This window comes from Pipistrellus hanaki (assembly GCF_964339955.1).
Source record: "Pipistrellus hanaki genome assembly, chromosome: 1".
In the NCBI taxonomy this organism is placed as follows: domain Eukaryota; kingdom Metazoa; phylum Chordata; class Mammalia; order Chiroptera; family Vespertilionidae; genus Pipistrellus; species Pipistrellus hanaki.
The window spans coordinates 104,096,261-104,118,193 of NC_140503.1; the positions used below are offsets into that span (position 1 = coordinate 104,096,261).

At 44.5% G+C, this 21,933-nt stretch overlaps 1 protein-coding gene and 1 pseudogene across 2 annotated transcripts in view; one reads left to right on the forward strand and one right to left on the reverse strand.

Annotated features, from left to right (window-relative positions):
• Positions 1 to 5,235: 5,235 nt before the first annotated feature.
• Positions 5,236 to 6,197, reverse strand: LOC311629759 (CYFIP-related Rac1 interactor B-like; annotated as a pseudogene). Its single transcript has one exon. The product of its transcript is annotated as a CYFIP-related Rac1 interactor B-like (transcript).
• A 1,337-nt stretch (positions 6,198 to 7,534) lies between these two features.
• The window catches only part of CELF6 (CUGBP Elav-like family member 6), a gene marked incomplete at both ends in the record, with an annotated part of 43,178 nt that continues 28,779 nt past the window's right edge, over positions 7,535 to 21,933 (forward strand). Inside the window, 3 exon segments of the mRNA XM_084898125.1 lie at positions 7,535 to 7,568; positions 7,571 to 7,795; positions 11,439 to 11,521. Of these exon segments, the coding sequence (XP_084754251.1) occupies positions 7,535 to 7,568; positions 7,571 to 7,795; positions 11,439 to 11,521 (342 nt within the window).

The window sequence follows — 21,933 nt, forward strand, 5'->3', positions numbered from 1 at the left end:
ACAAGCTTTTGCTTGCTCTGAACTCCAGTGCTGGGAAAAACTCTGGGGTACCCAGACACATAAGGGGAGAAACTGGACTGTCTGGCATCAGGACAGGATTGTTAGGGCAACTTTCTCTCAGAGGTACTTGCAGCGATCATTGTTCCTGCACAGGGGCTCAGTATGTGGAGACCTGGGGACATCCTGGGTGCAGGGCTGACTGGCAGCTATTGCTGTTTGCTCTGCCCTGGAAATTCCCTGAGACCCTGCCCCACCCAATTTACAACCCCACCCAAGCTGTGCACAGCAGCTTTTGCATATGAATGGCCTGTCCTTTCTCCACCTAAAACCTGTCAAACTATAGCTGGATCAGAGAGCCCCAGAGCTTCCAAAAGAAGGCTCAAGGTCCAGCAGCAGCAACCTGCCTTGCCTCACAGCTGGGCCTCATCTGGGTACTTTAAAACTCCATACAAAGAGGAGGAATCTGCAAATGTCTCTATAGCTCCTGCTGGGCAGTCCAAGACAGGGGCTGACTTTGCACCTCCTTGGAGATCCAAGAGCCAGTGTACCCAGAGGTCAGAGTGAGATCATACCAGATTATAACTCTTCACGTCCATAAGAGACACACTCAAGGGGCAGACTCAGTGAACAACAAAGATGTAATGAAGCACATTCTGCCCCATAAGGGTATCTCCTGTGCAACAGATCTTCCAGTGTAGACACTTCTGGTCATCACAGCCAATTAGCATGGAGGTCAATTCCTCCCAGTGATACCAACAGCAATCAAGGGTTAACTACAACAAGAATGTTCAAACAGCCCACAAAGAGGTGCATAAAGAGCATCCACATCAGGTGACTGGGGAGGCTGAGCCACTGGGTCCTATAGGACACCTACCACACAAGGCTACTCTATCAACTCAAGGAGACTTAGCAGCTATCCGGTACATAGAAACAAATACAGGGAAGCAGCCAAAATGCAGAGACAAAGAAACTAGTCACAAATGAAAGAAATGGATGAAAGCAAAAATACTGGATATAGAATTCAAAACCACAGTTATAAGGTTACTCAAGAATCTTCTAGAAATCTCAAAATATTTAGTGAGACCCTCAAGGATATGAAAAAGGACCAATCAGTAATTAAGCATACACTGACTGAAATAAAAAAATAATATACAGAGATCCAACCGCAGACTAGAGGATCCCAAGAATCAAATCAAGATTTGAAATACAAAGAAGCAAAAAACAGCCAACCAGAAAAGAAAAAAGAAAAAAGAATCCAAAAATATGAAGATAGTGTAAGGAGCCTCTAGGACAACTAACATCCGAATTATGGGGGTACCAGAGGAAGAGAGAGAAAACCTATTTGAAGAAATAATGCCAGAAAACTTCCCCTATCTGGTGAAAGAAATATACTTATGACTCTAAGAAGCATAGAGAACCCCCAAATGAGGGAAATCCAAAGAGGACCACAACAAGACACATAATAATTAAAATGCCAAGAGAAAAAGATAATGAGAGAATATTAAAAGCAGCAAGAGAAAAAACAGTTCATTACCTACAAGGAAGTACCTATACAACTGTCAGCTGATTTCTCAACAGAAACTATGCAGGCCAGAGGGAGTGGCATGAAATATTCAGAGTGATGAACAGCAAGAACCTACAACCAAGATTATCCTACCCAGCAAAGCTATCATTCAGAATTGAAGGTCAGATGAAGAGCTCCACAGATAAAAAAAAAAAAAAGCTAAAGGAGTTCATCACCACTAAACCAGTATTATATGAAATGCTGAAAGGTATTCTTTAAGAAGAGGAAGAAGAAGAAAAAGGTTAAGATAAAAATTATGAATAACAAATAAATATCTATCAACAAGTGAATCTAAAAATCAAGTGAATAAAAAATCTGATGAACAGAATAAACTGGTGAATATAATAGAATCAGGGCCATAGAAAGGGAGTGGACTGACAATTCTCAGGGGAAAAGGGATAGGGGGTGTGGGAAGAGACTGGACAAAAATTGTACACTTATGGATGAGGATAGTGGAAGGGCAGAGAATGGGTGGGAACCAGGCGGAGGGGAGCGTGAAAGAAGAACAATTATAATAATCTGAATAATAAAGATTTATTTTTAAAAAGAACAAAAAGGTAAAGATAAAAATTATGAACAACAAAGTGACAACAAATACAAATCTATCAACAAGTGAACCTAAAAATCAAATGAATAAAAAACTTGATGAAGCCCTAACTGGTTTGGTTCAGTGGATAGAGTGTTGACTGAAGTATCCCAGGCTCAATTCCGGTTAAGGGCATATACCTTGGTTGCAGGCATATCCCCAGCAGGAAGCAGCTAATCAATGTTTCTCTCTCATCAGTGTTTCTAACCCTCTATCCCTCTCCCTTCCTCTTTATAAAAATAAAAAATCAATAAAATATATTTAAAAAAAAAACAAAAACACCTGATGAACGGAAGAGACTGGTAAATGTAATAGAATCAGGGGCATGGAAATGGAGCAGACTGACAGTTCTCGGGGGGGGGGGGGAGGGTCTGTGAGGTGTGGGAAGAGATTGGACAAAGAGCTTACCCCTATGGGCAAGAAATTGATCACAAATTCAGAGTGATATAGTATAACTAGAGGCCCAGTGCACAAAATTCATGCACAGGAGGGACAGGTTCCTCAGCCTGGCCTGCATCCTCTCCCAATTTGGGTTCCCTCTTGCAATCTGGGACTGTTGGCTCCTAATCATTCACCTGTCTGCCTGTCTGATCACCCCTAATCACTCTACTTGCCTGCCTGATCACCCCTAACTGCCTCTGCCTCAGCCCCCACTGGGGCAACTTCATCCAGAAGGATGTCCAGAATTATATCTGGAAGGTTGTTCAGCTGTCCAGTCTAATTAGCATATGATGCTTTTATTATTATAAATTATAAAAGAAGACATAGCAATCCTAAATGTGTATGTACTAACCAACAGTTGAAAAATATATAATGTAAAAACTAATTTAACTGAAAAGAGAAATAAATAAATTCACAATTATAGACTTCAAAATCCCTCCCTCAACAATTGACAAAACTAAACATAAAACCAGCAAGAATATAAACCTCAATAACACCATCAACCAACAGATTTAATTAGCATTTACTGGTAAGAACACTCCTCTCAACAACAGAATATACATTATTTTTAAGTAACAACAAAACATTAACCAATATAGAACATATTCTGAAGGTCATAAAACCTCAACAAACTTAAAATAATTGAAATCATACAGAGTATGTTCTCTGACCATAATGGACTCAAACTGGAAATCAGTAACAGAAAGAAAACAGGAAAATCTCTCAATGTTTGAAAACTACAAATACATTTATAAATAATCTGTGGGTCAAAGGAAATTTCAAAACATAATGAACTCAATGAAAGTTAAATAAGAACTTTTATTAAAAGTTTAAAATAACTTCTAAAAATCACAACTTTGCCCAGTTGTTGTGAGTCAGTGGTTGAGCATTGACCTATGAACCAGGAGTTCATGGTTGATTCCTGGTCAGGGCACATATCTGGGTTGCAGGTTTGATCCCCAGTGTGGGGTATCTGACGCTCATTAATGATTCTTATTCATCATTGATGTTTTCATCTCTCTCTCCCTATCCCTTCCTTTCTGAAATCACTAAAAATATATTTTTGAAATCATAATTTATTTCTGAGTTTGAATTTTGTTGTGATAATATTTTTTTGATTCCAATTCTACTGCTGCTCTTGAGAAGTTTCTTGAAATAATCAGTGGGCATAAGTTAGAAATTTTACTTGATAAAAAAAGGCATGAAAAGATTTTCTAAAATAAATGTATATAATGTATAAATTATTTATCTTTATTGTATTATTCCTATGTCCAAACATCACTAAATCAAGAGAATACTCAGACATGAGCAAGAGTAATAATATTCCATGAGCTCGAATATTTGTCAACTTGGTCATATAAAAACCAGCTTTATATATTTTTTCAGTTTTATTATGAATGCGTATTTGTAAAAATTGGAGACAAACATTTTAATTTGATTTAAAACTTTTTAAAATCCTCACCTGAAGATAAGTTTATTGATATGAGGTCAGAGAGAAACATTTTGGTGTACTCTTTTTTTTTTTTTTTTTTTTTTTTTTAATCCTCACCCCAGGATATTTTTCCATTGTTTTTTTTTTTTTTTTTTAAGAGAGAGAGTGGGAGGGGTGAGAGAGAACATATGGATTGGTTGCCTCCTGCACGCCCCCTGATATGTGTTCTTGACCAGAATGGAATCCAGGACCTTTCGATCTGCAGGCCAAGGCTCTATCCACTGAGCCAAACCAGCTTGGGCATCTTGGTGTACTCTTCAGCCAACTGAGCCACCCAGGCAGGGCGACAACTTTTTTTTTTCTTTTTTTTTTTAGAAAAATGAAAGCTGACTTTTATTTTATCATCAACAGCCATTCTTTAAACATGAGCATCACAGTTTTAACGTTAGTTAATAAGGTTAAGCACACAACATACATCCTTACAAAAAAGTCAAAATGCAAACTTAAAACTTTAAACAAAAGTCTTACTAATTTAAAAAAAGTTTTTGTGTTTGGTACCATCTGTACAACACAATTAATTTAAACATTTTAATTTAGCTGCACATGGAAAAAGCGGCAGTAGAAAATAAAGTCATTGAGGGTTTTAAATAGCGGAGTAGGCAGTTTCGCCATGCAGGAGAAGCAATATTAAATATTAGTTTTCAAAAAAAATCCACATTTAGCCGAAACCGGTTTGGCTCAGTGGTAGAGCGTCAGTCTGCGGACTGGAAGGTCCCAGGTTCGATTCCGGTCAAGGGCATGTACATTGGTTGAGGGCACATCCCTGGTAGGGGGTGTGCAAGAGGCAGCTGGTCGATGTTTCTCTCTCATCGACGTTTCTAGCTCTCTATCCCACTCTCCTCCTCTCTGTAAAAAATCAATAAAATATATTTTTTAAAAATCCACATTTAAAAATATTTAGTTCAAGTCACAGAATTTCTCTCAGTGGAGACCCCAATGTGATGCATGATTAGCTGCCTCAGGCGGCCTGTCTAAAAGGCAACCCCGCCAGGGTATAGCTTGACAGATTTTGGCAGAAAGGAAGTCTTAAGAACAAGTACATGATTTAAAAAGAGGGCAGAGGGAGAGGGAAGAAATAAAGCGGGAGTGAGAGAGTAATTGCAATCACTAAAAACTGCATCCGCTGTCACCGCCAGCGCTCGCTCCGGAGTGTCATTGCAGCACAGATTTGATTTGCTTGGAGGTAGTCTCATCGTTCAAATGTTTTGTTGTGTACCTGAGAGCATTGAAAAGACCTTCTACACTATTAGGAGGCTGGTCCTTAAGAACTTTGATACAACCTTTCATATCAATTTTTGAGGTTTTAGCAAATGCTCCCACTGGATGTACATGATCCTAGAGTATGATGACGCCCATTACTCTCAAGCAGAACGACACGGTCTCTTTGCTTGTAAACCTGTTTCTGTATTCCAGCGTTTCCAGCATTACTCTGCACACGCTGGCCGTGGTGCTCAGACAGTCCGTGGTATTTTCTATGGGTAAGTTTTTATTCTCTGATATAAATTTTGTTGTGGCATCACAAGGTTTTCAGCATTGTCGTTGCCTCGGCATAAAACAGACATTCGATCTGCCAGCTCATTGTTTACTTCATTTTCTCCTTCTGCTGGAACGTTATTAATCCACATACGACTCAATGTTCTTCTAAAATAGCTGAAATCATTCTGTATGGCAGGATTTGTCATCTTGAAGTCATCAAACCGGAGTGTGAAGTGAAGGATTTCTGCAAATTGCTTAGCGAGAGCCTGCTCTCGCTCTAGGTGCTGTGTGGGAGAGTATGAGGAACTTGTCAAGGCTCCCAGAAGACCTCTTAATGTTGCTTCTAACCTCTGAGAAAATTTATAAAATTTCTTTAATTTGCCTACTAGTGGGACAACAACACCCCTTCTCTTATAACTTCTCATCCGCTGGATGCTGATGGCCTCTCGTATTTCATGGCCAGCTCCTCTATATGACTGCAAGTCCTCCAAGATGCCTTCTGCATCTTTTAACACTACATTCACCTGATTATGAATTTCCTTCTCGGACTCTGTAGGCTGGGCATTTTCAAAATCAAGGGGAAAATTTGGCCCCTGCTCAAGGTCTGTGCATGTCAAAACTTTGAGAAGATTCCCCATGTTAAGAAAAAATGTGCTGCATTGTAGTCTATGTCCCTGGTTAGCACCTTAATGAGATTACCCATGCCAGCAAACCTTCAGCCAGTGCTGGTGATTCTGCCCTGGTCCCTCTACCCTGCGCTCGAGCCTCCCCGGGCGCTCAGCCCCGCTCCTCCGCCCTCCTCAAGGCGCGGCGGCGGCTCCTCAACGGAGCTCGGGGGAGCCGCAGGCCCGGAGCGGCGGCGGCCAGACTGGGAGCCCCTCCGCACCAGCCCCTGTGGCGGAGCCGCAACGAGCCAGGCGGCGGCGACGGGGGCGGCTCCGAGCGGCGAGGGCAAGTGACCCCAGAAATATTTAAACACAGTTTGTCTATTTCCCTTGCCCTGGGCTCAGCGAATGTTAGGGGTGGACCTGATCTAAATCTCCTTCACTCTCAGACCGTCAGGTTTCTTGTCTAGAAAAGGTAGATAGCACAAAATTGGAATGAATCAGATATCTGGGCATATGGCTAATATAAGTTCCCTCACTCTCCAGAGGAGAAATCGGTGTTCAATGAGTGTTTCTGCAGTTTTCATTTTATTCAAAAATTTCTTTACAATTAAAAAAAAGCAGAGGTGGGGGAGATGTAGGGAAGACAAACATGTTTGACGCATGTGGGTAAGGAAATGGTTGAAGACACCAAAGTAAGAGAGGTGTGATGGGGTGGAGTAGGATGGCTCCGAGGAATTGGACTTGGTGGTGGGAATGGAGAAGAGTAAAAACAATCCACCCCTCTGGAAAGGCCCGTGTGCGCCAGAGTGTGAGGAAACAGGTAGCTACGACTCCCACAGACATCACCATGCATAACGAAGCGGTCCAAGGCGCGCACGCACTATTCATGGCCACGCCCGCTCACATTTACAGGGAATCTGAAGGTCTGGTTGCCATGGCGAGCAGGAGCACGTGAGTCCAGCCTCAGCTTCGCCCTCCAGCAGAGCCTCGTCAACTCTAGCTCTGATTGGCCTCTGCTTCCTTATTATGCAAATTATTTGCGTAGACTCCAAGAACCGCTGCCTGACGTCACCAATCACGAGCTTAGGGCTTGGCTCCGGGAAAGCTCTGGCAGGAGCCCAGAGAGCTTCCGACAGCGACCTCAAGCCAGACCCCCTGTTGTTCCGCCTGCTGTCTGGGCCTGCCCCGCCCCGTCCCCGCCCCTTTTTAGTCCGCCCCACCCTCTTTACGCCCCCTTCACCAGGGACCCCGCTCCCTGTGCGGAGTCCCTTCCCTCGCCTCCCTGGGCCCGCCCCCTCCCTTCTGGGAGGGGACAGCGTGACCGGCGGGACGCTCCAGACTGGAGGAAGGGAGGATTGAGCAGGAAGATGGCCGCTGCGCCTGGAGGGTCAGCACCGCCCATCGCCCCGGCCCGCGCTTGGGTTTCAGTACCGCGGACAGCGGCATCTGCTTGAGCAGACTAAACCCAGATCCTGCCGAGCCCATGGAGGACCATGATGCCATAAAGCTCTTCGTGGGGCAGATCCCTCGGGGCTTAGATGAACAGGACCTCAAGTCGCTGTTTGAGGAGTTCGGCCGCATCTACGAGTTGACGATGCTGAAGGACCGGCCCACCGGCCTCCATAAAGGTGCGCGGAGTCAGCCCAGCCCAGCCCTATCCAGTCCTACCCATCCCTACCCAACCTGCCCAGCCCAGCCCTGTCCAGCCCCAATCCGATTAGAGTTCGGCCCAGCCCAGACTCCAGCCCCAAATGCAGCCCCAACCTTAGCCCTACCTAGATCCAGTCCTACATCAGTCTAATACCAGCCTCACTTCAACCCAGTATCCTCCCCAGTTCACAGAACCCCAAACCCAGAATTTTCTCTGACATGCTCCCTTTCATCATCCCTCTGGTTCCCTGACATGTTCTGCACTCAAACTCCCAATTTCCTACATCTCAACAGTCCCCGACTTTCCGTTGGACTTCCCTCCATCCCTCTCAGCAGACTTCCCAAATCCTGGAATTTGAAAACTTATCCCACCTTCTTGGTCTCTAATAACCTCAATCTCCCAAATGCTGGACGAAATCATTCCTGAATATCTCTATCGTGTGCCACCCTACTCAGACCTACCCATCCGTACACGTATCTTGGACTTGCACCACTCATTTTGGCCTCCAAGCCCAGCCAACCTGCAGAGCCTTCTTTTGGCTCTTAGACTGACAACCTGAAATGCCACAGGTCCAAACTCGACCCTTCTTCAGGACCCAGGCCTAGTTAACTCACAAAATTCAATCCCCCTCCTAGCTCCAAATTCCACCCTCATGTTTAATAGCAAATCTCTCCTACCCCTGCCAGAATCACAACATAGTGTTCTGCTTCTGATTTGAGTCCAGAACTCTAACTTCAGCTTAGAATTCCTGCCACCTTGTGCTCCCTCATCTCAGGTTTTCTCTCAGCTGAACCCACACTACTTTCATGCTCTAATCTCCCCAATCCTATATCTCATCTTTGTCCCTCCACAATCCTCCTACACCTTTCTGCTTTCCCGCCTTAGGGTGGGCCAGGTTGAAGAGACAGACAGGAGTCTTTTCTCTGCCCTTGCTAGAAAGACAGAGACAACATAGTCTTGTGTAGCCACACCCCTTTCTTCCTATAGAGAGAAGGAGGAGGCTGTTTACATGCAGACAAGTTTGTCCAAGCTATCTGGAGTAAGAGAGCCAGAGTCACACGTCATACATGGGTCAGGGAAGGACATGATATGAGGAGAAATACCTTTATCTCTCCTTACGTTCACCATATTGTGTTTTCAGGATTTGGTGAGAAATTTCACCAAATTTGGTGAGGCAATTTCACCTACTATCCTCTATGATCTTTTTAGGAAAGAAGTTGTGGGCCCTGGGTAACAGCTAAATGTATTTTCATAAGGGCTGAGAGCTGTAATCAGGCTGCTACTGGGGCACCTTTTCCACTGGGGCACCTTGGGGAGTTCCTATGCACAATAATATAGGGGCTTCAGTAAAATAAATGCCCATAGAAGAACTAGGACCAACTAGGTAGCAGTGTATCTTCTACCTTTTGGGTTGAGGTTATATTAAATGAGGCATAAAAGGACAAGCCTATACTACCCAGATTTCTTCTAATTCAGTCCAGTTTCCTATATTGCTATATCCATAGCAATTTACTTTCTTATTTTATAGACACTTATTTCAGTATGTAAGTACAAGCTAATCTTTTAAGGCCATCTTTACAATAAGGGCAGTGTATAGAATACCTTTAATTCTTACTCTTTTCACCATCAGAGTCTCTGACTATTTCCTTATCCTCTCTCTCCCTCCCTCCCGTTTTTCTTCCCTCCCTCTTTCTCTATTTAGGTTTAATTCTTCCTGTTTTTCATTCATCTGCCTTTACATGCTTCCCTGTCTTTCCATCCCACATCCTTCCATTCCCATACCAGTAGTCCATACGGGCTCCTTTATGCCATAACTGAGCCCCTGAACCTTTCAGACAGGGCCCCAGCCCTGCCCAGTTTCAATATCAGTTGATATGGCATGTTGGTAGAAGATGGAGCAGAGATGTAAACAGAATCAGGTGTTTGGTGATTTAGCTCCAAACCAACCTGCAACTCTTCAAGGAAGGGTTGCCTTGCAAGATGATCAGGGAGGGTCTCCAAGTCAGCATCTTCCCCCACCCCCTCCCCAGCAACAGTGATGTCCAAAAGGCAGAGTGACTCATTTTCCTTTTGGTGGTTGGGTACAGAGGGAGTCAGCCACAGTGCTTTGAAAACAACCTTAGCCTAGGAATTAAGAGACTCCAAATCCAATCCTGCCACTGATACTCTCTGGGCTTGTTTCCCTGTTGATACAATAAGTCTTTGTCCCAAGAGTTCTCTACTGTTCCTTTCATGCAATAAATGGCAGATATCCACCCACCTTAAGGGGGCACCCAAATAGAAGACAGAATAAAATGTTCCCATTTGCCTTTCTAGTCTTCTGCTGCAATGAAAAATTGCACCAAGTTCTTTCCCACATCTACTTTCTTTTACTTCAGTCTTTCTCTTTCTTACACTCAAGACTCTTTAGAAACATATCTTATATCACAACACTGCTTAAAACCCTTTAGTAGCTCTTCACTGCTCCTAGGGAAAAAAGTTCAAAATCCAGACAAGATTATAGATGACCTGATCCTGAATACCTAACTGGCCACTCTGCCCCCATTACCAATCTTCAACCATACTAGCCTTCCATCAATTTCCCCAACACACTGAATTTTTCATATTTTCTCTGTCTGAAATAATCACCACCCTTCTTGTCACCTGGTTAAACTCCATTTATTATTGAGAACTCGATGTACTCTGAGACACTTCTCAATTCTTTGGACTCAGATGCATGCTCCTCATAATCCTTTACTTTATTCCCATGAGGGTGGAGAATGTGTCTGTCTTGTTGCCACTTTATCCACAAGCCCATCATAATGCCCCACCAAAATAAGTGAGTGAGTGTTCAATGCCTGTTGGAAAGGAAGAGTTCTCTGATCCAATGCAGACTAAGGTTCTGAGGCTGAACAAAGAGGGTTGGGACTAACCCTTTAATTCAATTCAAATTCTTCCTTTGCCCTATTTCTACTGGCTATTTTAAGGAAGTCAGATTTGAGGTACCATAAGCCTTTAAAAGGCCCTATCTTGAAGACTTGGGAGAACTAACAAGATCAAGCTCCTTGGATAGGATGGGAGAGCACGGGAAGGTCTTACCTACAGGAAGCCCTTAAACCAGCCTCATCTTCCAAGCCTCAAATTAACCCATTCTTCAGCTTCAAACTTGGAGGGAGGAAGTATTAAGAAGTTGTGGGGTGGGGGGGGGAAAGTAGTGGGGTTCTGGGCTTGGACCCCAACCTTCCTCCTCCTCTTCTGCCTCCTCACATTGAAAATGAGTTGGGATATTCTGTATAATTCCAAAAAGAAAAGGGAAAGCTGGGGTTAAAGCTGAAGGCAAAGTGGCTTAGTGAGGTTTAACCTCAGCACGATTATGGCTGGAGTGGTGAGGAGAGATGTGGGATTGTATAAGCATGTTACTGGGTGTGAGTACACATGTTCCCTAGGCAGAAGGCCAAGAGAAAATGAAATAGAGTCAAAGGTACATGAAGCCCCTCCCTTCAGAGAAGGTATGAGGCAGAGAAGAAGCAGTGTTTTTGGTTAAAGGAAAGTGACCTTGAGTTTGTCAATATAATGGGGTCTTATAGGAAGAGTATTTGGTGGTTTCAGGAAATCCCCTGAGCCAGCTTCTTCCTCCCCAGGCTGTGCCTTCCTCACCTACTGTGCCCGGGACTCTGCTCTCAAGGCTCAGAGGGCACTGCACGAGCAGAAGACCCTTCCAGGGGTAAGTCCACCAGCATTTGGATCATGTAGGATCTGGATTGGAACCAGAAACTAGCAGCAGTATCATCTGTGTAGAAGAGAGTTTGCTTGTGCCTGAACAGCTACAGGTTCTTTTTTATATTCAGTCTTCTGGCTCAAAAAAAAATGGGCTTATGACCCTTGAATCAAGTGTCCCACCCCATCCTTTAGGAGAGGCATCAGTTTTGTGGGCCATATAATTTGTCCACCTTGGCTAAAATCATGGTTTCTAGTGACATTTGTCACTGGTATGAGCATGGCTACAGATACATAGTTTAGAGGCTCTGCTGGGCTGGTATTCCATGTTCTCCAGTACTAGGATACTTAATGACAGGTACCTCCGGTCCTCTTCCTATAATTTTTTTTGGGATACCTTGACTCACCAAGATTGCCTTCCTTCTATACCTTAAACAGTTGGCTAAAGTTAAGAGAGACACAATTCTACAGGTAGCTGGGACATTATATATCAGTGGCACCTAAATTGGCCTTGGTTAATGGCTAATCACTGGCCAAAAGGCAAAGTGGGATCTATTGATCATGTGGCAGGAACAAAGTGGTGATTGTTAGGAACCAGCATAGGTTCACCAAGACCAAGTAGTCATAGTACCCTCCTCATTTTCTCTTGCCTAAGGAGTGATGTGTCTAAAACAAAAGCACAATTAAATGCCCCTAGTCAGGTCAAACCTGGGACTATATCCAGTTTTAGGCTTCATATTTAAGAGGATCATTAGCCTACCCTGAGGAGACCATGATAGGACATAAAATATACTAATATATGGAATTATAGTTTGAAGAAATTGGAGATATTTAGCTGAGAAGATAGGATTTAGCCAGGGAGCTTTAATAGGGAGGCATCATCCTATTTAATAAAAGAGTAATATGCAAATTGACCATCACTCCAACACACAAGATGGCCACCTCCATGTGGTCAAAGATGGCTTCCCCCATATGGACACAAGATGGCCACCATAAGATGGCCAGCAGCGGAGGGCAGTTGGGAGGGACCAGGCATGCAAGGGAGGAGAGTTGGGAGTCATCAGGCCTGCAGGGGAGGGCAGTTTGGGGGGGGGGACCAGGCCTGCAAGGAAGGGCAGTTAAGGGCAATTGGGCTGGCAGGGGAGCAGTTAGGTGTTAATTGGGCTTGCAGGAGAGTAGTTAGGGAATGATCAGGCTGGCAGACAGAAGCAGTTAGGGCAATCAGGCTGGCAGGCAAGCAGGCAAGCAGTTGGGAGCCAGCAGTCCTGGATTGTGAGAGGGATGTCCATCTTCCCATAAATGGGCAGTCAAACATCCCTCGAGGGGCTCCCAGATTAGAGAGGGTACAAGCTGGGCTGAGGAACTCTCCCCGCCCCTCCCCCTCCGTGCATGAATTTCATGCACTGGGCCTCTAGTAACATAATAATTAAGAGTACCAGTTTTCCAGTCTCAAAGACCTGGATTTGAATCCCAGCTCTGCCATTTACCAGTTTGGTGTCTCTGAATACATTACATAGCTTCTTGAACTTCAATTTCCTCCTGTATAAGGAGTGGTTTATACTAACACTTAGTTCCTAGGCTCTCATGAGGATTAACTGAGGTTTAGTAAGAGCCTATCATAGAGTAGGATCTTGATAAACGTTATTATTAGGGGTGGGGATAACCACTTTCAGATTCTAAAAAGGGATTTGGTTTTTATGGGTAGCCCCAGGGGCCAGTATCAGGATCAGTGGGAATAAAGAAAAGACACAATAATTTCAGTTCAATATAAAGAAGTCATCCCTTTGAATTGCATATGCCTAGAAATGGGACAAGCTTTAACTAGAGATGATCAAGCTATTAATGAGGTGTCTATTAGAATCTATTATGTGATTGAAGCAACTTGAGCCTCACTCTTTGCTGGAAAACAAATCAGTTTCACTAAAAAAGAGATGTTGACAGGAAGCCAGGAAGGCTGGTCAACAACCTTAATTGCTCTAAACCTTTAGTTGAGATATTGTTAGCTGAAGCAGCCTCCACCTTGTTTGTCCTGTGTAAGTTTCTGTTATTTCCTGCCTAAGGGCTACATGTAAATTTCTGTTTATGTTGCCTAAGATGTTTTCCCCAAAGCCTCAATAAAAGGGGTGGCAGGGCCAGAGCAGTGAGTAGTTCTCCCACTAGAGTTGGACTACTGCCTGGCCCCCCATATCACCAAGTTGAATTTCTTCAAGTCTCAAGTCTCTTCATTTGTATGTGGCCCTTCTCCAGAACCCGAACCCTGAATTGGAACTCTTTCCATGCAGGCCGTGAAAGAGATTCCTATAACTCTCGAAGATTCAGTGTCAAGTAATGCCAACATGCCACCTTCACCAATCCTCTGTATACAGGCTCTGGAGTCAGACAGACCTGAGTGTGAATCCAGGCCCCACCTCACTAACTCTGTGACATGGAGCAAGTCTTTATTTCTCTAAACCTAACCTTCCTCTCTGTAAAACTGAATGCTATTGGATGTTATAATCCAATCTAGTAAAAGAGTAATATGCAAATTAACCATCACTCCACTCAAGCCATGCCCACCAGCCACACCCACCAGCCAATCAGAGCGAGTACACAAATTAACCCCAACCAAGATGGCTGCAGCCACAGAGAGCAGTTGAGAGTCTTGGGTTTCAATAGAGGAGGCCAAGCTTTCCACACACCTAGCCAGCCTAAGCCTCCACTCAAGGAAACAAAGTTTCAATTATAGAAGATAAATCCTAAGAAAAATGCTGGCAGCCATGGAGCTGGAAAGAGCAGGCTAGGGTTGCCCCCAGCAATGGAGGAAGCAAAGCTTTCTACCTGCCTGGCAGGGCTAGGCCTCCACTCCAGGCTACAAAGTTTCAATTATAGAAGATACATAAAACCAAACAAATGATGGCAGCCACAGAGTGACCAGGGGGCTTGGCTCTGATCCAGGCTACAAAGTTTCAATTGTAGAAGGTAAATTCCAGATACCAGGACCTCTGCTTGGGTCGCTGGGGGTGTGTGGCTGGCCTGAAAACCACCATAGGCCCCTCGCCCAGGCCACCCCACACCCCAAGAGAATCCCCACCCTGATCCGGGACACCCTTCAGGGCAAACCAGCCCACCCCCACCCTGCACCAGGCCTCTATCCTATCTAATAAAAGAGTAATATGCAGATTGACCATCACTCCAACACACAAGATGGCTGCCCACATGTGGTCAAAGATTCTGCCCCTATGTGGACACAAGATGACCAGCAGGGGAGAACAGTTGAGAGGGACCAGGTCTGCAAGGGAGGGCAGTTGGAGGCGATCAACCCTGTAGGGGAGGGCAGTTAGGGGTGACTAGACCACAGAAGCGGTTAGGGGCAATGAGAAAGGCAGGGAGGCGAGCAGTTGGGAGACAGCAGTCCTGGATTGTGAGAGTGATCCCAGATTGGAGATGGTGCAGGCTGGGCTGAGGGACACCTCCCCTCACCCTGTGCACTAATTTTGTGCACTGGGCCTCTAATAATTAAATAAACTAAGTCATGTAAAGTGCTTAACTATAGACTGCTTACTGTCTACATAGTACTTGGTAGACAGCAAACAGTCTATAGTTAGCTGGTAGTAGGAGTAGTAAAATGGTAGCATTAGTTGTAGGAGTAATAGAAATCATTCATCCAACCATAGGAGTAAATGACTTCTGCTGCTCAAATTAGAATTATCACTGAGGCAAACTGTAATATTTAATGTAGGAAGCAGCATGGTAAAGATGCAGAGACAAAAGGAACAGGATGAGTATAAAATGAGGTTGAAGCATGGAAGAGGGCCTATGGGAGCATAGGCCTGGCCACAGAGAAGATCCATAGAAGGCAGTGGTTGAAGAGGAAACTTTGGATGCTATGCTGAGGAGTTTGGATTTTATCCTGAAAGCAAGTGAAAGCCCCTGAAGAGAATTAAGATGAACTTTGGGAGAATAAAACCCCTCCTCAACAAGCCATAGGACTCCACAAGATAAGGGATACCTAGAAGACTCTATGAGGCTCAGGGCATCTGATATAAGACTACTGGGATAATTTCTGGGGGAGAAAAGATAAATAAAGAAGGCAATATTTATTTATTCCAGAACTTTACATGTTCGAAGTCATTTAATATTCTATGAAGAAGGTTTTGTTATTGGCATACCCATTTTACAGGTGAAGAAATTGGACATAGAAATTAAGTGACTTGCCCAAGGTCTTGTAGCTACTAATGGGAAGATCTGGGCATTGAGGTCAGCTAATCTGGCTCCAGAATTCATTCACAGTTACCTGAGCCAATGTGGTGACAGACAGAAGTCTAAGATTCTGGAAGGGTTGGTGACTGAATACATCTGCCCCCCTCTGACCATTTCATTTGCAGTCTTCCAACATAGCCTGGCTTCCTTTGGTACTGCAGGAATTGGCTTTATTCACCTTATCTAGTTTAACAAAGTGAAAATTAATGTTTAATTCTCCTAAATGAAAATTAATGTCTTTGTTGGTCAGCCCCAGCAACGTCTGTGCCATCAATCTTTTCTCTGGGCCTGCCAGGGGTAGTGGCAGCTTTAGTCACTGGCCTCACACCCATACCAGCATGGAGGGAGGTAGTGCCCAGCTCTCTGCAAGCACTATGTCTTGGGCATAGCTGCTATCTGCTGGAGAGAAAGAATAATATCAATTTGGGCTCCTAGAGACAGACAGGACTACCATTGGGCCCAGGAAATGTTGGGTCAGCTCCAAAGAGAAACCCCTAGGGCAGTGGTCGGCAAAATCATTAGTCAACAGAGCCTAATATCAACAGTACAACAATTGAAATTTCTTTTGAGAGCCAAATTTTTTAAACTTAACCTTCTTCTAATGCCACTTCTTCAAAACAGACTAGCCCAGGCCATAGTATTTTGTGGAAGAGCCATACTCAAAGGGCCAAATAGCCGCATGTGGCTCGAAAGCCACAGTTTGCCAACCAAGGCCCTAAGGTAACTGCTGATCTGGGACCTCTCCTTGGTTCCCTTCCACCTGCTAATTTTTTCACCTATCAAAGCTTGACTTCCTTCAGACTTCAGTCATCAGTTCCATCTTCTGCAGCTCCTTCTCCATGAAGCTAGAAACACTTTTTTCAGTCTAACTTTAGGCTCCAGAATCTACCTAAGGAAAGTGAAGACCAACCTCAGCCCCACCTTCAGAAACTGCGCTCTAATTTGTCTCTCTCCCTGCTTATGACCTTCTTTCCCTTGGGCATCCAGCCTTTCAAACACTGTGAAGGAGATGGTTATAACTTAGTACATTTGCTTTTGCAGGTTGTGTCCTGCACAAAACAGCTTGAGTGGAAAGGGCAGATAGGGGCTAAAATCCAGTCATACTCTACTGACCAAGCCATGTGCAGAAATGTGTCATTCAGAGAATGGGACACATTTTTTCTAAGACACATAAAGGCATTTATGTGCTAGCAGCCACCCAGTGAATCAGAGCCTTTGTCCTCAAAAATCTTCAAGCCTAGAAGTAACTCATTGCATCTCAGGAGGGTTAACATCTAAGTGTGTAAAAGAAGCATCAGGAGCGAAGAGGGAGAAGCTTCACAGAGGAGATGCTATCAGAGCTGAATAGTGATCAGATCTTATTTAATAAAAGGCTAATATACAAATTGACCCCTAGACTGGGAGTTTGACCAGGGAGTGGGTCCGGCCTGCCAACTGCCTATTGTCTTCTCCCTCTGGCCAGCCTGACCCAATAGACCCAATCAGGGTGGTCCAGCCAGACTCCACCAGTGCATAAATTCTTGCACTGGGCCTCTAGTGTCATCATATTTGAGGATCTAGAAACCTAAAGACAAAGGCCACTTCTGGAATTCTGGGGTGAGAACTGGTAGAGAAGGTGTCCAGCAAAGATGACTAAGGCTCCTTGTGAATGGAGAATATTGTGTATTTTGGGCAGCAGGGCAGGCAGGACTCATATATTTTGACTGCCAATCTTGGGATTGGGATCTAGGGCTTTACTGAGAGGCTTGCAATGGAGAATCATTGGGAGATTTTAAGCATGGAAGAGTGAAGGATTGGTTTTAAAAGATCACTCGGGCTACAGTGTGAAGGTTGGTTTGGAAAGGAAGCAACATTGGAGGCAGAATTACCCTTTAGAACACTGTTGCTTGAGTGCAAATGAATGATGACACTAACCTGGAGCTGGGGATAGGGAAGGAATGGGAGAAAAGGAGGAACTTGAGGATTTCTATATATATTCTAGAACCAATGAGGCTTGGTAGTAGATTGAATTAGAGAAGGGGAGTAAGATAGAGCAATGTGCTGAAAATACTAATGTTTGCTTTTTCTCTGTACTCATGACACCTCTCTTAGAATTGCCAGTTGTCCCTTCTTCAGAAAAATTCTGATAAACACTCTTTCAATATTAGGGGAAAGGACTCAGGGCATGAGTGCTGAGTGGAGAGATGAGTTGGCATCAGAGCAGAAGAGTCTGAAGAGAGCAGTGCTGAGACCAAAGGCATGGATTTTAGGCAAATCAAGGAGAGAGAAGGGGTAGAATTTTGCCTTCCCTCTGTTGATGGGCAGAAGGACCAGGGTCTCTTGCCTATCTATACTGCCTCAAACCTTCCCCACTTCACTACCTGGAGTAGGTTGTTCTCTTCTCTTTCTGATTTTCTCTCTCTTAATTTCCCTTCTAAGGCTGGTTCTTAATAACACATGAGCCTGGACTACCTAAGAAACCATCAAGGAAATAAGTGCTCAGCCAAGCTCAAGAGCTCACTTGAGTTTTCATGATAAGTTTTTGGCCAAGGAGGCAAAGGTTCCCAAAAAGGAACCATGATTATATCATCCAACTCCCAAGTCTGTCTCCTTGTTGTGGCAGAAACAAGGCAAGGCAGGGTTGCTTGGGAAATTCATGTTTGCAACCCTTTTTCTCCTTCAGCCACATGCAGTGCACCTAAATCATGGGTGTTCTCCCTAACCACTTCACTGTGGAAACCTTAGGCCCAGAGCTCAATTTTGTCCTCATCCTCTTGGGCTACTCTCCTGCAGACTTTCTCTGCACCTCCAAACTGCCAACTTCCCCAAAACCTAAGCTATAAACTGAGAGTCAGCCAACATTTTCTCCTTTCCCTCAATCCCCACATTCACTAGAACTTCAGTCCAGTTAATTCTCCTGAAACATCTCTTGAATCTGTCCATTTCTTTTAGCCCTCTCTAGATTACCCTCCCACCTTACCTGTATCATACTGGTTTTTCTACCTCTAATCTGCCCCTTTCAAATCTTTTCTCTGCATGGTGACAGCTCATGGGATATTTCATAAGATTATTCCCCTAGTTAAAATCTTCCCTTAGATCCTTATTGCCTTTGAAATACAACAAAGTCAAAATTCTTTGTCATGGTTTTCAAAACCTGTCTTGTTCTGTCCCCTGCCTATTTTTGTTTCACACCCTCCCACTACAAAAAGAAAAGAAGAAGCCCGTATTACATTTGATGCACCTACTAAGAACTAACCATTGTCATTTTCACCACAACCCTGCAAAGTAGGTCATGATTTTCCTTTTTACTAATGTGGCTCAGAGAATTTAGTTGACAGTGGTTGAGCTAGGATTTAAATCTATGTCTATCTGACCCTAAAGTAATTTATTCTATGCTGGCTACTTCCATGCCCACCAGAACCCTTGCTCCTTATTCAGACTGGCAGCTCCCTCTCCATACCCAAGGCATCTGGAGTGCTCAGCTTGAAGCCCTACATCTCCCATTATCTCCACATGACCCAATGACTTCAGTCCTGCAAATGAACCCCCAGGTCAAATCTGCCTCCTCTATGAAGTTTTTCCTGAGTCAACCTCTCCATCTGAACTCAGCTTTTCCCAGAGCACATTACCTTGCACTCCTCCTGTGGCTTCAGTCCCTCTGTGCCCTTTTTCTTGTGTTCATGTCATAAAAACAGAGCCCAGAAGCTCAATGCAAAAATCATTGACTTCAGTGTCAGACAGAACTGGGTGCAAATTTTAGCTCAACTACTTGCCCACCATGTGATCTTAGACATGTGATTATCCTCCCTCACCTTCAGCTTTCTCCTCTACTAGAAGCCCAGTGCAAAAAATTCATTCATGGGTGGTGGTGGGGTGTCCCTCAGCCCTGCCTGTACCCCCTCTAATCTGAAACCCTTCAAGGAATGTCCAACTGCCCGTTTAGGCCTGATCCTAAATGGGCCTAAATGGGCAGTCGGACATCCCTCTCACAATCCAAAACTGCTGGCTCCCAACTGCTCACCTGCCTGCCTTCCTGATTGCCCCTAATCGCTTCTGCCTGCCAGCCTGATCAACCCCTAACCACTCCCCTGCCAGCCTGATTGATGTCTAATTGCTCCCCTGCCAGCATGTTTGCCCTTAACTGCCTTCCCCTGCAGGCCTGGTCACCCCTAACTGCCCTCTCCTGCAGGCCTGGACACTCCAACTGATCTCCCCTACAGTCCTGGGTCACCCCTAACTGCCCTCCCCTGCTGGCCTGATCACCCACAACTGCCCTCCCTTGCAGGCCTAGTCCCTCCCAACTGCCCTCCCCTGCTGGCCGTCTTGTGGTGACCATCTTGTGTCAACATGGGGGCAGGATCTTTGACCTCATGGGGGAAGCCTCTGCATATTACTCTTTTATTTTATAGGATACTATGGAGACAATGATATTACCTTGCATAGTGGTTGAAAGAAATTTAGAGACAAAGTATGTAAAATGCCCAGGAAGGGCCTGGCACACACTAGGCTCTTAGAAAATGGTGGCATTATGTTTCACTCTGTGTGACTTTGAGGATAGGGTTTGTGTGGTCATCACTGTCTCCCCTAAAGGCCCCAGCCTGGGGATCTTCACAAAGTTCAGAAAATGCTAGTAGCATGCCCAAGTGGTGGAAAGCCTAGCTTCCCAGCTTCTCACTCATGGTCCATGTGGGACATGTACATACCACTTAATTCCAAGTCTCCATCCAAGAATAGAAAAGTTGTAGAGGAGGACAGGGACATTCCCCAGAATACCAATGAGCTCTATGTCCCTGGAAATCCAGCCTGGGGAAGCAGCTGCTGTGGAAACCACTACTGTCACATGTGCTCATTATTCTAGGCTCCAGAGAGAAATGCTCAATATTTATTTAAGAGTCTTCTCTCCGCACCGCCCCCTGCCACTCTCCTCCCTGCCTTTCTTTCCTGACCCCTTGCCCCCCCCCATTTCCTTCTTATCTCCACCAGTGTTTCTCTATTCCCTTGCCCCTTTCTAGGTCTGTTTCTTACTCTCTCTCTCTCTCTCTCTCTCTCTCTCTCTCTCTCTCTCTCTCTCTCATGATTTCTGTCTTCCCATTTATCTTCATCTCGTATCTCTAGTCTTCTATCTCTTGGTCTCTCCTCCACAATCACAGGTGGCCATGCCAAGGGACAAGTCCTATTCTCCTTGTCTCTGGTCCAGACCTGTCCAGCTCACCCTGATCTGCTTGTATTGATTTGTCACCCTCTCTAGACTGCAGCCTGAGTCCTGCTGGTGACTTGGTCCCCACTCACAGTGGCACATTGCAGGTGCTCCACCACCCATGATGGGTGTGTCAGAGCAGAACATGAGCTTTGGATGAGAGGGTAATAGCATTGATTGAGGCTTGGCCTGTTTTCCTTTCCTTTTTTTTTTACAAAGTAAATTGCTCAGCTGTGACTGCCAGGGCATTACCATGGTTACTGGGTAGCATTTGCGGCTATGGTAACAGGAAACTGCCTGCTGTCTCAGCAACAAGCACATTGGTAGAGGATGGAATGACTTTTGATTGGTGCAAAAATAGTGCATGTCCTGAGAGGAGAGAGCCAGATCATAACCTTCTCAGGCTATCTGGGTATCAGTACTCCTTCTCCATGACTTGGAAGGCTGCTATTCTTTCCTTCTGGCAATAAAGCTGTCTGTCCCAACAATAATTCCTCACACCCTATGCACCCAGCTCTTGGCCATTTACAAAGACCTTTTGTGCCCCCATTATTTCATGTGATCCACAACACCCATGAGAAGAAAGTGAGATGGAGATTCAGTCATGAATTCTCTCAGGGTTATTGGGGAATGGGAATGTGTGGAGTGGAGTATATTTACATCACCTAAGAACTTGTAAAATCCCCCAGCCTAAGAATCTGATTTGGTTCCCAAGTGATTCTTATCCACCCCTGATCAGGAAACCCCTGAATTAGAAGGTAAAATTGGTTGGGGGGCGGGGAGCGGAGGAAGGATCAAGCTGTTTTGGGGGTTTATAGCTTAGATCAGTGTTTTTCAACCTTTTTTGGGCAAAGGCACACTTGTTTCATGAAAAAAATCACAAGGCACACCACCATTAGAAAATGTTAAAAAATTTAACTCTGTGCCTATATTGACTATATATAAAGTAATTCTCTTGAATAGGAATCAAATAAACACAAAGAAAGTATTTTATAATTACTTTA